The sequence below is a fragment of the Quercus lobata genome, chromosome 11 (genome assembly GCF_001633185.2).
Source record: "Quercus lobata isolate SW786 chromosome 11, ValleyOak3.0 Primary Assembly, whole genome shotgun sequence".
Classification (NCBI taxonomy): Eukaryota; Viridiplantae; Streptophyta; class Magnoliopsida; order Fagales; family Fagaceae; genus Quercus; species Quercus lobata.
In genome coordinates this window covers 6,309,722-6,328,261 of record NC_044914.1, presented here as the reverse complement: position 1 = coordinate 6,328,261, position 18,540 = coordinate 6,309,722, and the positions used below count along the sequence as shown (strand labels likewise).

Sequence of the window (18,540 nt, the reverse complement as noted above, 5' to 3'; positions counted from 1 at the left end):
AGACTAACAAAAGCACTTTAGTACAAATTAAAAATTAACAACAAAAAATTTAATATAGTGTGATCAATTCTTTATTTCCATCAACAACAAATTTTTTTTTATTCTATATTAGGTAATAATCACTTCTTTCTCCATATTTATTTTAAGTGTAGTTCACAATTCTCCCCTAAACTATAAAATCAAGTAATGTCTCTCCTTGGTGGAATTATGGTTAAATACCACCACGCACTATGTTGGGTTGTTGTAATGGTCACACACTTATATTAGGTTAGAGTGTGATTTCTATCTTAGATTAAAAAAAATTATAGTTAAATGATTAAAATAAAATTCATCATTTCTTAATAATTTAAACTTTTTAAATAAATCGACAATTAACATAGTATTAGAGTAAGAAATCATCATCTCTAACTTTACTATACCTCTCATTTAAAATGTTAAAAACACCACGTGTTAAGCCCCACTTATTAAGTATGAGTTTAAGCTTACATATGAGGATGGATTAGAATTATGATTAAGTAATTAAATTCGTTGTTTCCTAACAACTTAAGTTTTTTAGATAATCAATAATTTAACACCTTTAACTATTGAAAATTACCAAATACCCCCTTACTTTGCTAACACTAACACATGATGAAATCGTTTGAATCCTATAATATTTCACAAATATCACTAAAATACCCTTGAGGGGAACAGACCCATTAGTTTTTTTTTTTTTTTTAGAGGAAAAAATGATCCATTACCATTAGTTAAGGAATGGAAAGTGCAAATGACCAAATATTAAGCCGCAATTAATTCAAAAAATATATATTCGTAAATGTATATGTAAATGTAAGTTATATATATATATATATATATATATGTATATATATATCTTTTTTTTTAAGTTTAGGTAAAAAAAATTATACTTGGTCATCCTCCAAATATGAAAGTTTGCCCAAAAAATAAAATGGTCACCTAATTCATTCCTATGGTTGATGACCCCTCCCAAAGCAAAAATTCCCGTTTGTGTAACAAATCCCTAATTGCTGTTAGAATAAATTTGTTTGGATTTTTTTTTTTTTTTTTCTAGCTAATAAACGACTTTGAAAATGACTGTGTTTAACACTTTCGATATTTGTCGTTTATAACCTAAAGTTAATCTTCAAAAAAAAAAAAAAAAAAAAAAGGAAAGAGCCTAAAATTAAAAGTTTGGAACTTTGCAAATGTTGTTGTCAGACTTTACCTTAAAGATTTGTTTGGGATTTTTTGTTCAGGTGGGACTTCCCATTATCTTATCAGAAATGAGAAGCAAGAAGAGATCTTCAAATAAAGTAAAATTCTTGAACTCTGTTCTTCTCTTTCAATATGGACCTAGAATTCTTCAAATCTATCTGTCCTGGAAGAAGTTGATAAGAAGTGCCGAGCGTGTTGATAGAACACTATGGGTCAAAGCTATATTGAATTTCTTTCTATACATCCTTGCTGGTCATGTAAGTTTGATTTCTTATTAATTTAATATTCCTGAAATTTAATGCTGGCAAGTTTCTGTTTTTTTATAAAAGTTGTGTTGACTTTCTCGAAAAAATTTCGATTCCAAACGACCGACCTTGCTAAATTTGAAGCCATAGGCACTCTATATATTTCTTTTGTTCAAAACCCTAAAATGTAGCAGAATAAATAGAGTTTTCTATATGAGCAGTTAGTAATCCGAATCTAGTATAGTGAATTAGTTTGATCTCTCTCTCTCTCTCTCTCTCCTCCTTAAAGGCAAGTATTTTGCCGAACCACGTATATTTGTTCTCACCATAGCCGGAGCCAAGGTCGAAAGGGGACAATTGTCCCTAGCCCAACAAAAACAAAATAAATCTTGTTCCACTTCTATTTCACAGGTTATTCATCAGCAGTTTAATAATAATAATAATAATAATAATAAAACTCTTAGATTTTTTTTTTAATGTCAAACTTCACTGAAAAAAAAAATTCTTATTTTATCAATGTTTAAAAGAAGAAAATAAAGAATTAAAATTTTTAATTGAAAATGAAAAATACAAACACTGAAAAAAAAAATTCTTATTTTATCAATGTTTAAAAGAAGAAAACAAAGAATTAAAATTTTTAATTGAAAATGAAAAATACAAAGAAATAATAATAATGTTACCTTCAAAAGGGTTAAAAGTTCAAATGCTTTATGTGATTTTATTATTTTTCATAAAAATGGTTTTGTAAGTAATAAAAAGTATTATAATAATAATACAATAAACTCCAGAGTTTGAATATGTTTTAAATGCACAAATAATTACTATATGTTACCTTCAAAAGGGTTAAAAGTTCAACTGCTTTATGTGATTTTATTATTTTTCATAAAAATGGTTTTGTAAGTAATAAAAAGTATAATAATAATACAATAAACTCCAGAGTTTGAATATGTTTTAAATGCACAAATAATTACTATATGGCTTGTAAGAAGAGTAGTACTAGCTGCAGATACTGATGTGTGGTTAGAAGAACTACCACCTGATTTGGATGATGATTTCTAGTCTAATTTACCTTAGTGATATCGATTTACCTGATTCTCAAAAAAAAAAAAAAATTTACTCTATGGCTTAATTTTCTATAACTTAATCATTTTATAAGTTTAATAAAAATTAAAATAAGATATATTTGAGATTTATCTAATTACTCAAAATCTGTAAAGTTGTTATTTACAACTATTTTGTGTTGATTTTAATTCTGTACCAAATTTGATTATAATTCTATTCAATCATTTTTTCCTTGTATTTTATGTGAGATTTTATTGTAAGGGTTGTGTGTCAGAGAAAGTGTGAAGACTCAAGCTATTATTAAAGACCAAGTGGATTTCGCGAGAAGCTATCCCGCGAAATAAGCCACATGCAGAGTACATGACTGAAATGCGAAGAGTCATGACAGCTAGTTTTCGTGAGTAATTTGCGAGTAAGGTCTTCTCGCGAAATACCTACGAAACATTTTGTTTTACTATTTTGGCATATTTGCTCTACCACCTAAACTATTTATACCCTCATTATCCACATATTATAAGGAGTGCTTTTCAGAGAGAAAATCTTAGCATACACACTTGAGAGTTATATATCGTTATACCTACAATCATCTTCACATTCCCTTGTGGTTTTCCTCTACTCCTACCTCCCCATATCCAAATCTTTGAGAGGTTAATAGCTCAAACACTTACCACACCCAATCTGAGTGTAAAGTGAGGTTTTCGCATATCTGTTCTATCGTGTCTTCACCCACACTATTTATACCCTCATTACCCATATTATAAGGAGTGCTTTTTAGAGAGAAAACCCTAGCATACACACTTGAGAGTTAAAGATTGTTATACCCACAATCATCTACATATTCCCTTGTGATTTTTCTCTACTCCTACCTCTCCATGTCCAAATCATTGAGAGGTTGATAGCCCAAACACTTACCACACCCAATTTGAGTATAAAGTGAGATTTTGGTGTTGCTGGGAATCATTGGAAGAAGCCAATCATTGGTGCATGCAATCGGGCTGAATTGCGTGACCTGAGAAAGCTAGAGAAGATAAGGATTCGTCAAGTCAGTTGGTAGCAGGAGTTTGGAGTGCTCAAGTACATGGGGTAGACTAGGCTTGGAGGGTTTTTTGTTATTCATGTACTCCAACTTATTCTCTAGTGGATTGATTTACCGCTTGAAAGCGGTGGAGAGGTTTTTCGCCGAGTTCGTCGGTTTTCTCTTCGATAACACGTCTCGGTGTTATGTTGTGTTAGCATCCTTCTTCTCTACTCTTTTAGCTTTCATTTTATTGTTGATATTTGATGAATATGGCTTAGAGTAGTTTTATCGTTTGTTTACACCCATTTACTCTTATTCCACACTTAGTCTAAGTTAGAGTAAAAGCAACTGAGCTGTAACTTTTAATTGGGGGACTAAACAAGCTCTTGTGTATTCACACATATTTGAACTTCCAAAATCATTATATGAGAATCATAATTGTAATTTTGGAAATGAAAAATTATAACATGGCTTATTTATATTTAAAAACCCTAACAACTAAACACAATATAAAGGATATTTTATATTTTCATTGGTTTTATAACATTATAATGCCACTTAATATTTGAACGAGTTTCATTTAAATTTTCTAAATTGGACAATATGCCTATATCTATATATGTATATATGTATATGGAGACATATGTATGTTAGTTAAGAATCCCCTCTGAAGTAAAATCTTAACTTCGCCATTGGTTTTTGGTTAATATTTGTCACAATATAATCTAAATAGGGATTGAAATTTCTTGAACAAACTGTGAGGCTAAAAAGTTTGGCCTTAAAGTCACTTTTGGAAAATAGTCAGTTGAAAAATCTCCCTTAAGTTAGGGGGTGTCAATGTTTTACCCAACTTGAGAACACGATAGGGATTTTTATGGGTTAGGGTTGGGCTTTATCGGGTTTAGGTCATAAATGGGTCGATCCAAAAGTGACACAATAAGAAATGTGCCATAAGTGGGTCAATTCGCGTGACCCGCAATAGACACGTTTGATACACTAATTTATTTGTGTTAACCCAAAATGACCGATTTAGCACAGCCCGTTTAACTCATATAGCAAATAAGTATTCATTTTATTTTAGATTTGTCAAATACCTTTTATATTCAAGTTATATTTTAAACTTAAAAAGAAAAGTGAATAATTACAGAAACTTATCAGTGATATAATTGTAAATTGAAACTTTCTAAAGTCCTAGTTATGATCTGTCTATTGTCTGCACACCAACTCTTTCAATATTGATACTTAACATTTGGCGAGTTCTGTGGATATTATATTTTTCTTGAACTATGTTATTTTGAATTTGAATTGAAGTGTATACACTTCTTTTGAAGTGTAAATAAGTTATTTCTAGAGGGATATTATATTTTTATTAACTATGTTATTTTGAATGTGAGTTGAAGATTTGAAGTGTATGTGTTACTTTCAAGATGTAAAGAACTTATTTCTATATGGATATTATATTTAATATTAAGTGGATTGAAATGGGTTGTGTCACATTTGTTTCAACTTAACACGACCCGTTTATTAAGCATATCAAGTGAGTCAGGTCGTGTCAAGCCACTTCATTAACAGGTTGGGTTAGGGTTGAAGAGTCATGACACGATTATTAAATGGTTCGGATTCAAGTTGAGATATTTAGTCGAATACCCTTATCTCCACATGATATGAACCAGGCACGATAACCAAACCCCTACCCTGAGCAAGAGCTTTGCCTTGAGCATCCAAATCCTCTTCTTTCTTGTTTTTTATTTGGCTCTACTGCCCCGTGCCAAATAAGAAGCTCGTGTGACGATTTTCTTAGAAAATCCCAAGCCCATCTCATAAGGAGTTCTCTAATTTTAAGCTAGTTTAGACGCCTATAAAGCCAACATCCAACTCTCTCCTAGTAATATTATTGTGGGAGAAAGCACCAAAAGACCCTTTAAAAGGTTTTCATTGTCTTTTGCTAAGTAATTAAAGAAGAAGGATAGGAGTGGATTCACCTTATTGAGAATGATTTATTTCTACGTCTTTTCTTATAATCTCTTAAAAGATAATAAGTAGAAGTTTCATATCTTCCGAGTTCTCTTTTCCTCCTTTTATTGTTGTTGTTGTTGTTGTTGTTGTAACAATTAATATTATTTGGTTACGATATCTATAGAGAATTTACTGATTTTTAATGATTTTTTGTTCTTTTAGGTATTGGGAGCCTTTTGGTATTTTTTCTCCTCTCAACGATTGGCAGCTTGCTGGCACATAGCGTGTAAAAATCATAGTGGATGTGTTCATAGTTCTTTTAACTGTGACCACAGCTTTGGAAATCTCTCTTATAAAAATCTCTCTTTTATAAGTGATATATGTCCTATAAACCCACCAAACTCAACGACCTTTGATTTTGGAATATTTGGTGAATCCCTTCAGTCTGGTACCTTAGAATCTGAAGATTTTCCACAAAAATTATTTTTTAGTTTCTGGTGGGGCATGCGAAATCTATGGTTAGCACTGTACTCTTAAATTATTGCAATGTACTAAAATAATTTAAGCTATTGCAATGTACTCTTAATTATTTGAGAAATCTAAGGGGCAAGCAATGCATGGCAATAGGGACTAATGTTATTTATTAGACTCTTCATTGTCTTGTGCTAAGCAAGGGTGTTCATTGTCCTTTGATTTTTTTAGACTTCTAATTATTTTAGTATTTAATGTTGTTTGCACAAAGTAAGGAGAAATAGAGTTATTAGTTTCCCAAGTGATTTTTACCCCTACATACAGACCTTCATACTTGATGTTAAACCATTAGTCTTGGAAGATTATTACTACTACCCTACCTTTCAAGTTAAGGTGCACAATCAGGCCTTATTGAGCATTTATCTCTTCAGAACCCAACTAACCTCGCCCCTGATCGAGATCTCACCAGATTTGGTCAGAATCCCACTATATATAGCGGAGAAACCAACATATCAATGAGACAGTGAACTATGTCAGAGAATATTGATGTCAGATCGGTTGGAGTCGAATTGTCATGTAAAGACCTATGACTCTACCTAACATCATCGGATTTTGATGGAGAAATTGAAAACTCGCATTGATTGAATCGATCAATTTCTCTTATTTGAGTCCAGTCGGGTTTGTAGGGCATGGGTTACTAATGGATAGCCCTACCGGAAGCCTCCTTGACCTTGTTTCCATACATTGAAAGCACGAGTATTAAATCTTTACATCTTCTGTTAACTTATTCATTTCATGTAAAATTTTCTTCATTGTTACTTTTTTGCATTGTAGTATTAAAAATTTTAAATTAGTATCTCATACATTACCGTTGTGCCATTTTGCAGTTCTTTTGGGTCAAATCTCCAAACAAGTGACTATATATGGGAAAACTGCTTTTCACTTAGCATTGCCATCTTTGGCTTGTTACTATTTATATATTTCTTGGGAAATTTGCAGGTAAGTGCCCAAATCTTTCCTTTTCTCTATTTTTTAATTATATATATATATATATATATATATAAGTTTTAGTTGTACAATTATGAAGTAGAGAGAACGGAAAGAGAGGTCTGTAGATAGGAAGAATGACACACCATTAATTTTTGAAGCAATATGCTAATCTTTCTAAAAAAAAGTAGTAATATGCTAATCATCCTATTCTAGTATTACATTGATATAATATACTATTGTTAATCTCATAATAATAATAATAATAATAATAATAATAATAATAATAATTATTATTATTATTATTATTATTATTGTCATTTTTCATCATTGTTCCTGTTATTAATTAGTATTGATGTTAACTGTTATTTATATTGATTAAAAAATTATCGTGATAAAGAATAATTTGTCTTTCATTTTTTTGAGAAGAAATCTGCGATGAAGAATAATTTGTCTTATTAACTTTACAAATGTACAATCAAATCCAAATAGGATAGGTAGACCGTAGACACTAATGGCCTGTTTGGGAGTTTGAAAATGGAGGGGGAGTAGAGTAAAGGGAGGGAGAGTAATCCAATTATATTGTTTGGAAGTTTTTTTAAAGAAGGAGGGGGAGGGATTTGGAGGGGTTTGGAGGGGTTTCAACTACCTCCAACCCCTCATTTTTAATTCCCTCAAATTGGAGAGATTTGGAGGGAGAGTAGAGTAGATAAATTATTGATCAAACTAATTTCATAATTTAACCTTTTTAAATTAACAAAATTACAAACAGATTATTCAAATAATTTTTGTTTGTTTCCCGAGAAAATATGAGAAAAAAAAATTTGAATCTGACTATTTACCGTTGTTACTGACTTTGCAAATAAGGCAACCCAACAAGAAAAATTCAAGCTCACGATGAAATACAAATTCCATTAGAAATTGAAACCCTAACAACAAAATCAAAAAAAAAAAAAAAAAAAAAAAAAAGAAGCAAAACGATTCGGATTGAACCTGTAAAAAATTCAAAGCAAAACCAAAACCCACATCCAATCTGAGAGAGAGAATCAGAGTGAGAGAGAAAGGATCAGAATGAGAGAAAGAGAGAGAATCCACCATCGCAGCCGATCTCCAAACCACCACGCTGTCGCCGCCGATCTTTAGTCCCTGCTGCCGATTTTGATATCCAATCCACGCCGATCTGAGAGACCCACAACAAAAATTCAAAACAAACCAAAACCCACATATAATCTGAGAGAGAGAATCGGAGTGAGTGAAAGAGAGGATCGAAATGAGAGAAAGAGAGAGAATCCACCATCGCTGCCGCTCCAAACACCATGCCATCGCCGCCGCTCCAAACCACCACACCATCGCTGTCGATCTCCAATCGCCATGCTCCGACACGAAGATGGCTCGCTCCGACGGGCTCTCCTTGGGGTTCGCTGGGAAAACCTCTTTCTTCTTCTTTTGTTTTTTTGGTTAAACTCATTCTTCTTCAACCGAACAGGTATATACAATAAAGAAAATTCAATTTAATTTTTATTATAATTTTTTTTTAGGTAATAAAAATTATTTTATAATAGTTAATAGTAGTTTTATATGTGTATATATATATATATATATATTTTTTTTTTTGGATGGATATTAGTGGAATTTAATGGAATGAGAATGTTGATTAAATAATTATTTAATCTAACAAATTAATCATAGACTAATGTGGTAAGTTCATTTTCAAATAAGGGTAAATTTGTCTATTTAAATTATTTCTTCTCCTCTCCATTCTAATTTTTAAAACATCCAAACAAGGGGAAGGACTAATTACTCCCTTCCCCCTTACTAATTCTAAAAACATCCAAACAAGATGAAGGGGAACCATTCCCCTCTACTCTCCTCCCCACTACTCTCCTCCCCTCTACTCCACTCTACTCTCCTCTCTCTCTAAACTTCCAAACAGGCCATAAATCATAATAACAAACTTTTGCTATGTTTTGGTGATGGTAAGGCTAGCTAATCCATAGAGGAAATAAAAGGGACCAACAAATGTTAAACTTGTTAGCCCAACACAAAACGATGCATAATCTGACCCAAAATTGAATTGTAATGGTTTTGCATGCGCTAAAGTGTGTGTGGCCACTTGACACTCTCTAAACCCAAACGACAACCCTAGTCAAAACCAAGCCCAACCCAACTAAAAATTTGGATAACTGGTGCCAAAACACATTTCATAACAAGATTTTTAGCTCCACTATCAGGCAACAATTCTAGGATCACAACTGCACAACCATTACCACACCCTTTTCGACTTGAACACTTCATCAGCATGACCAGTCGATGTCAAAAAAGTGAAACTCATATCCTCCATGTCATTTTCACCATTTTCTTCCTAATCTGAAAGGAAGATTGTTTGAGTGTGTGGCCTTGGCAACCTACTGAAACACTCCTCAAACATACATAAGAGAAAAGCATTTGATTGCCTTAACCTCGTTTCCTTATAAACATCACCTAAAGGAGTCGAACGTCCACCACAATTTCCTCTCCCACATAGTCTTGACAACATCAGAGAGGTAACTAATATCTTGCTCTGATACACTAGATAGAGGAAGAAAATGGCCAATAAAATATGAAATTTCATTGATGGTATTCAAGAAAGAAATACTAAAGGAAATAGGATAGACTCAAGTGTTGGGGAAAAATCCTAATCCCCTCAATGTTTATGTGTGAATTAAAATATATAACTACTAAGTAATAACAATATTATGGAAACAAAAAATTTCAACTTGCACCACATAAACACAACTATACAAGAACACCAAATCTTACGTAGAAAACCTTCCAATGTAGAGGGAAAAACCACGGAGTAGCTCCAAATAATATCCACTATGAAATAGAGATTACAACCTAGGTTGCACCGACACGCCATTTTTGGCGACGTACTGATGTTCGACACATGTCGAACATCGGAACCGGCACGACTCGCCAGACTCCGGTGTCTGAGCAGTGTGTCTCTCTTTTTTCTTTTTTTCTTTTTTTCCCACTTCTCTGACACGGCGCCGATGCGGCTTCAACACGTCTGACATGCCAGCAATGGGAAAAAAAAAATTCACACATTTTGACAGATGAACTTACCAATACCATTGATTTTGTGATATATCCTAAAACAAAAAAGCAAGCTTAGAGTCTGAGAAGTCATTACACTGAAAATTGAAACCCACATCTCAAGTTCTCAACCCACCCTCCCTCTGACCTCTACCTATTGCCCTCTGTCCCTCGTCGGAGCTAGATCGGGCTGATCGGCGAGCTCCATAGACGTCGACGTCGTGCCCTATCCCGTCTGATCTCTCTCTCTCTCTCTCTCGGCATGGACAACCAATCCGACCTTTTCTCTTCTCTCTCTCTGTTTTTTTCCCCCCTAGATATTTGGATGAATGGGTGTACTGTTACTCACTTATAAGTTATAATGCCTTTTTTTTTTTTTAATCCCACTCTCACTGTCATTGTGTCACTGTGTAATACTTTTTATTATGATTTTTTTTTTTTGTTTCTTATTCACGTTTTCCTTTTATGTTTTTAGTTTGATGTTGAATGTAGCCTATTTAAACTTTTGGTTTGTACGCTAAACATTTTATGTGTAATATTGTACTACTTTGGGTGTTAGTTTACTTATTTGTAGTTCTTACATAACTTAAATTCTAGATATAAACGATTTTTATGTCTAAATTTTTTTAAAAATATGACTAAATATAAAATCTAATTAATTATTTAATTGTTGTGTCTACGCCGTGTCATATCCTTATTTTTCAAAAATTGTCGTATCCCCGTGTCCGTGTCCATGCAACTTAGATTACAACTCTCAAGTTTGTACTAAACTTGAGTCCACAATAAATTGGATATACAACAAATAAATATCAAGGAGTAAATATAATCTCACCACAAAACTAGTAACAAAATCTTCATCTGCATACTTCAACTCTCCATAGTTGTAGCATTCAAAAACTCCACGAGAACTCCACTAATTTATCTTCCTGTCTAACTTGAGCAAAGAAAAATATCTTTTTTTTCTTTTTGACTCTCTCACACTTTCACTGTATTTCTCTCTATCTCTTCATTCAGACTGCACTTCTCAAGCTCTCTCTCTCTGTTTCTTGCTTTCTCTGGAACTCACACCAAAATGGGCCGAAAATGGCTCTCTTGCTCTCCACTCAAGGCCGAAAGGCCTTTGCTCCTTTCTTTTCTTTTTCTTCAGCATGATCAGACACGCCTTGCATCAACTTTGCATTAAACCAAAAGCTGATTTTGTGGGGCTTGAGAAGACAAGCTCGTAAATGAGCTTTGACAAGATTGGCAAGCAAGTGGGCTGGACCCACTAGGTGCCATGCACCCAACATCAAGAATCACTAGCTTAAGGAGACAGACTTCCTCAACCTCTCCAATTGTCTACTTAGGGACTCCCTCACATACTCACTCAAGGATTGTGACTCACCAACTAGAGGACCACTTATGCTTTTCAAGGGAAACCTCAAAAGGCTTGCACCAGAAAATGATTCAATTCATTTTACTGCACTAATTTTCTTACAAGTAATATGGGTAAACTTATAGGAAATTTAAATTAAGAGTCTACTAATGCTTTTATAGTATTTGTTAATTAACCATTTTATAAAAGTTTTGATACTATTTTAATGGGAAATATAAAAAGTTATGAAAAATCATATTTTTTTGGGGGTAAAAATATTATTTTGGTCCCTATATTTTGGAGTTATAGTCAATTTAGTTCCTACATTTTGGTAGCAATCAATTTAATCATTGTTATTTTCAATTTAAAGTAAATTTAGTACATACCGTCAACTTACTAATAGAAAATGTTTACGTGGTTAATGGCATGCCCGGTTGGCACAATTAAAGCTTATGTGGCACTAGGCTCATCACAGCACTTTGCGCATGTAATAATGCGCTTTTGTTTATTTGTTTTTTTGGTTTAGAGTTTTGAGTTTAGCTTACCTCTAATATTTTTTAAATTGGAATCTCCTTTTATTTTAATGAGAAATTGCCACATTATCTACTAACTAAATAAAATGCGGAGATTAAAACTCACTATCACTTGCTATTGTTATTTAGAACAAAAGGAGGTGTCCAGTTACAAAAAATACTAGAGATAAGCTAAACTCTTTAAAGAATGTCATGTTAGGATCTAAATAAAAAACAAATTAACAAAAATTAATTATGAAAAATTCAAAATAAAAAAGGCAAACCACCAGCACCAAAATTAAAATAATTAATCCATGAAAAATACAAATAGCTAAGAAATTTAGAATAGAGATCTAGATGACATTTTTACTTTTGAGGAACTTTTTTATTTTTGAGGAATTGATACACGAACACAGCTCCTAGACCCATACTCACCACGTGATGCCATGGATCTATTAAGTACAACCATTCCCATTAAATTTGGTTTGATGGGTTTGTGTTTTTTGCATATTGAAATGAAATTGAAATGAAAAGGAAGAAAGAGGAACACAGCATCCCATTCTTCTTCAGGTGTTCTTTGTGTTTGGATTTAACAATTTAGTGATGACTGATGAGTTCTTGTCATCCGGGATTGTTGGCGGTAGCTCTCCTTCCTGGGCTCGCCAATCATCACCAATCACTCTCCTTCCTCACTGTATACTGCCATGAGCCACAATCAAGGTGGTCTCCTCCCTCTCTCCCTCTATCTCTACTTTTCTTGGACTCACCTACTCGGTCTCTTCTTCTTTGATCCGTGATAGGTCTTAGTTGTGGTTGAAATTTTATTTTAGGGTTGGTGGTGATTAATATGGTAGTGGTGGATCTAGGTCGGTGGTGGTAATTCGAGTTTGGAGGTGGTGGATCTGGGTTAATGCATGTGACACTGTTTATTTACCAAGACATTGCAATAAAGTAAAAAATAAAATTGAGAAAATAAAAATGAAGATCTGTTTGTTTACAAAGAAATAGCAAAAGTGAAAAATAAAATTGAGAATATAAAAATAAAATCTGTTTGGATACCGAGAAATGGTAAGAAAATTAAAAGAAAAAAAAAAGATAAAGGATAAAATTGGTTAAATTTTTTTTTTTATATGTTGATGGGCTAATTTAATTTGTCATCTAAGCAGTGATATGGACACTAAAATTTACACATATCAGCATTAAACATGCTAGCAATGTACACTGTTAGTCATATAAGCATTTTTTTAGTAAGTTAATGACAAAGACTAAATTGATTATGACCCTATAATATAATGACCAAAAATAGTATTTTTACTATGTTTTTTTCTTTTTCTATAAAAATAAAAAATAAAAAATACTTCCTAAATGAATGCTCTATGGCATCGATTAACTTTTCCTATAAGCCTATGTTTGGATAGAGCTGAATTTCAATTTTCAGCTGTGTTGTGCATTTTTCAGTGGGTCCTGTGTACTACTCATGAGACCCACAAGTACTTTATTCAGCAAAAAAAAAAACTTTAAAAATTGGTCTTACTGTACTATTCACACATTTAAAAATTATTTTGTTACAGTATTTTCAGTTTTTAGTTTTCAACAATAAGTTATATCCAAACAGATCCTAAATTAATAATATAATAAGTAAATTAGATGAACCAGCTTGGAACTCTTTACGTCAAACTTCACCATCTTGGAACTTCATAACATTTATTGTTTGTGGTCTTCCAATACCTTGAAACTTCATAATATTTATTATTTTGAACTTCATCAAAGATTTCATTAAAATACCTTTTTTATTCCAAAGTCAATTACATTTTATTATGCCATGTGCATGACCTCCATCAAACCCCTCCTTCCTTTTTTACATTTGATTTTTTTTTTTTAAGAGATATTCTTGAGCTGTACTTCTCAATTTTAGTGTAATGAAAGAATGAGAGAATGAGATGTTGTATACTTATAAGTATACTTTTTTTATGCCTAAATATATATTGTAAGATATTGTGAATTGAACTTACTATTTATAGAAGTGGGACAGATGTACATGCAGCGAAGAGCTTCAAAATCAATTAAAAAATATGAAGAGAAGAAAGGACACAAGGTGGGGGGAAATTATGAAGAAGAGAAGAAAGCACTTGAGGAGATGATCAGAAAATGTGAAGAAGAAAAGAAAGCACTCGAGGAGATGATCAGAAAACGTGAAGAAGAGAAGAAAGCACTCGAGGAGATGCATGAAGAAGAGAAGAAAGCACTCGAGGAGATGATCAGAAAACGTGAAGAAGAGAAGAAAGCACTCGAGGAGACGAAAGGCCTGTTTGTTTTAGGGGTTTGAGAATAGAATTTTTTTTAAAGTCTAGCTAGCTTTTAAAATTTTCACTCTATTTTCAAAATTCTGAAAAATATATTGTGCTAAACAGTTGTGAAATCAAGTAAACGAAGGAAAAGACAAGAAGCAAACATTGAATTGTGGCTTTCCAAGGAAAAGGTCCCTACAGCAATGAAAAGCCGTATAATTGAGTTCATACATAACAGATTTGACGAAGACGAAGATGTTAATGTGGAGAACCTGATCCCTGATCTTCCTTTGAAACTTCAAAGCGATGTCAAGCGCCATATCTGCTTAAATCTGCTAAAGAATGTGAGTTTCTTCACCTCTCCATAACTTTTCTAAATAACTCTTTGTCCTATGCATAATGACTAATAATGGTACAATAACTTTCATCCAAAATAAAAGATGATACATAATATCTATATTATCTATTAATTATATAAAAAGCGCTATGCCGCAACAATATTTTAACACTGTTCAAACCACTTATTTCACTGTTCATCTACAGTGAATTTTGGTGAGCACTTTTTTTTTAAGTTTCGAACCGTAGCTACAGTATCAGGAGGCATTGTACCTACAGTAGTTACAGTTTTTTTTTTTTTTTTTTCTTCGGTCTTCCATTTGTATTTTTTTCTTATATATATTGTTATACTGACACAACAAATTTCATAATATTTTCACAATTATTGAGGTGTCAATTTCTTATAAGTCAAAATAAAATAATAAAATATGAAATTGTGACCAACCACAACTAAAAATAAATGTTTTCTGAAAATGTTGTGACACTTATTAAGTGAATGTGTAAAAGTTATAGTACTTTTGGTTTGTTCAATATGTACTTTTTTTTTTTTTTTTTCCAATCATCGATTTGTGCTCATTTTTCTTATATATCTATTAACTATATAAAAAGCAGCTATTCCGCTACAGTACTTTGCCACTGTTCATACAACGTTTTCCATTGTTTATCTACGGTGCAATTTTGGTGAGCCACTTTGTCTTTTTTTTTTTAATAGTAGCTACAGTACTAGGCGGCACTGTAGCTACAGTAGTTACATTTTTTTTTCGTCTTCCGTTTGTACTTTTTTTTTATATATATTGTTCTACTGACATAACAAATTTCACAATATTTTCACAATTATTGAGGTGTTAATTTCCAAAATAAAATAATAAAATATGAAATTGTGACCAACTACAACTAAAAATAAATGTTTTGTGAAAATGTTGTAACACTTGTTAGTTGAATGTGTAAAACCTATAATACTTTTGGTTTGTTCAATATGTATTTTTTTTTTTTTTTCAATAATCGTTTTGTGCTCCTTTTTCTTCTATATAAAAGCGCGAATGCGCGTACAGTGTTTTTGCACGATACATCCATTGTTTTTGTGCTATACATCTACAGTGCCATTTTGTTGAGCAACTTTGTCTTCTTCTTTTTTCTTTTTCTTCTTTTTTTAAATTAAGTTTTGAACAGTAGCTATAGTACCAAGTTGGCTTAATCAACTTTGTTGAGCCAAAATTTACTATTCCACATACAATTTTTTTGGGTTGACTTTTGTATATTTTTTTCTTTACACACTATTTTAAGTAAAAACACATAGTTTTGCACACAAAAACAAAAACTTAGGAAAAAAACATTTTTCGTCCTTTATGTTTGGGGTAGTTTACAATTCTTCCTTAAAATTTAAAATCATGCAATTTTTCCCTTAATATTTTGGAAAATAGCAAATATATCATATTGTTATTCTCTTAGTTAAACCCTAATGAAAGTTTATGATTCTTAAAATATTTTATTATGTAATGTCTAAATTACTCCTGCTAAATTTTAACATCCTAAAAATTTTCTTTATGTATTTTGAGTTTTAAATGATAAAAATTCTTAGAAAGTTAGAATGATGATATTTAATGACACAAGCCTTTTCTTATCTTTTTTTTTTTCCTTTTAATTTTAAATTTCTTAGCAAAACTCAGTTGTTTATTGTTGAAAGATGATGATATTCGTTATCATTCTTAGAAGTTTTTAGAGAATAGATATATTGTCTTTAGTAAGTAGGTACTAAAAAACTATTATAGTTAATAAATATTTATTTTTTAAATAGCTACCCTAACTTTGTGGTTGATCAAAATTCTTAAACGAATGAAATTAACTTTTTACGACATAATTATCAAAATTCTTAAAATTAATGTCTCTTTTGATTAATATAAATTTCTATATATTTTAAAAATCAAATGATTCATATCTTTGTTTTGTAATACAAATAAAATCTAGAATTAACCTTAATTACTACAATACTTTTTTTCCATGACAAGCACGTGCCTTGCACGTGCTGTCCTAACTAGTATCATATACGGTATAATAAACTTTGGTCAAGTCATTCAAAAAGGGCTGAAACACAAATTTATTGCTCTATTGCTATATATATATATATATATATATATATATCATTTCGATTTCTGGTCTTTATCAAAGATCATGTTGCTATCACTATGACATGATACCCTTAAAATCAGAATAAAAAGTTAGCCTTAAATTCTCATTAAATCGTTTTTTAACCTATTCTTTTAATGTAATCTAGATATAAATTTTGAAAGTTCTTTTATAATTAGTTAGTAAAATCGTTAATTTTGTATTTGATAAAAAATATATAATATTAAAAAGTAGTACTTATTACACGCACGTTAATACATACATCTTTACAAATGCGAAAAAAACAACTTAAATTGTAACTTTTTCTTGACTTAAAGTCAAGATTGTTTGGAAATCGTGACTTCACAATTTCAAATTTTTTGGGTGTGCATTAACGTTTGTGCATCAGGTTTTTGGTTGATATTAAAGTTTGTTCAACCTAAAAGTTGTAATAGGCTGTAACCATGCAATCATAGTAAAATACAACTCTAAATTAATATATTATAAAAAAATATTTGAAATCTCTTTTTGTCCTTTTTGTTTTGTAGTTAGAGAAAAAAATTATTGAATTTTATGGTAATTTCAACTTAACCATCTCTCTCTCCCTTCTTTTTTTTTTTTCATTTTTTTTTTTTTGGGTTAGTAAATAGATTTGTAGTTCAACTAATTCGTTTTTCTTTCTCAGCTCAATGTCATAAAAAAGAATGACTTGACTAAGCATCAACAACTTTTGCTTAACATCTGCAACTCACTCAAGCCAATGTTCTACAACGAGCAAAGCTACATTGTTAAGGAGGGAGACCCAATTGATGCGGTATTCTTGATTACGTATGGCATTGCATGGACCTATCCAAGCAGTAATAATGGTGAAGGAAAGCATGTTGAGTGTCTTGAGAAAGGTCACTTCTTTGGAGAAGAACTTCTTGAATTGCTTTGGAATCCTTCCTCTGTCAACGTGTTTAACCTATCCAAACTCCCCGTTTCCTCCAAAACCCTCAAAACCCACACGAAAGTGGAAGTCTTTGCTTTGATGGCCAACGACTTGAAGGATATTGTCGTAGCTTCCACTCAAGGAATCTTGCTCCACGATCAGAATCCAGTAGAGCTTGATGTTGTTGTTGAATCCAAGGAAGCTTCTATTTAATTTACATTGAGTTCGGTGCTGCAATCAACCAAGTGTTGGTGCTTCAAGAAAACTTCTGAATCTAGTAGTACTTGACATTGTTGTTGAAAAGCAATGGATTGTTTTGATGTCTTTCCTATATAAAGATTTGTTTTTGGAGTAATACTACAGACACAAACTATTTTATAACATTTTGTAAAAATGTTGATGTAGTCAATTTCTTATTGGTTTTCATCCATACCCACCATAAATATCACATTTTTATTTACCAATAATCACTCACCACATCAGCCGTTTATAAAATAGTTTGTATTTCTAATATTATTCTTTGTTTTTCTAGCGATGGAAAAGCAGAACCTGTGAAATAATAATGGTAAAAACTATGTTTCTTTAATTAATTCATGCATTAACTGCTCGTATTGCTAGTGTAATATGATTAAAGGTTAATTAGTTTATACTTTTGTGGCAATTTCAACTTCAGCATCTCTTTTTATGGTTATGAACTAGATTTATACTTCAACTTATATTTGTTTTTCTTGATCAACTGAATATCATAAAAGACAGTGGGTTGGCTAAGCATGAACCACAATTGCTTAAAATCTGCAACTCTCTCAAACCAGTGTTCTACAATGAGCAGGAACTGATGGGGTATTCTTGATTACGGAAGGCATTGTATGGACTTGTACAAGCAATAATAGGGCAGGAACTGACTCTCAACATGCTGTATGTCTTGAAAAATGTTAGTACTTTGGAGGAAAACTTTTTGAATGGGTTTTGACACCTTTTTTATTTTTTATT

At 31.8% G+C, this 18,540-nt stretch overlaps 1 protein-coding gene across 2 annotated transcripts in view; it reads left to right on the top strand.

The window, feature by feature from the left end:
* The window catches only part of LOC115969301 (cyclic nucleotide-gated ion channel 1-like), a 41,993-nt gene extending 24,017 nt beyond the window's left edge, over positions 1 to 17,976 (top strand). For both annotated transcript variants that reach the window (XM_031088920.1, XM_031088919.1), the window contains 6 exons: positions 1,254 to 1,469; positions 5,716 to 6,011; positions 6,852 to 6,963; positions 13,925 to 14,195; positions 14,304 to 14,524; positions 17,305 to 17,976. In XM_031088920.1, coding sequence (XP_030944780.1) covers positions 1,254 to 1,469; positions 5,716 to 6,011; positions 6,852 to 6,963; positions 13,925 to 14,195; positions 14,304 to 14,524; positions 17,305 to 17,763 — 1,575 coding nt within the window. In that variant the 3' untranslated portion in view covers positions 17,764 to 17,976. The remainder of the gene's footprint in view (positions 1 to 1,253; positions 1,470 to 5,715; positions 6,012 to 6,851; positions 6,964 to 13,924; positions 14,196 to 14,303; positions 14,525 to 17,304) is intronic.
* The last annotated feature ends 564 nt before the right edge of the window (positions 17,977 to 18,540 follow it).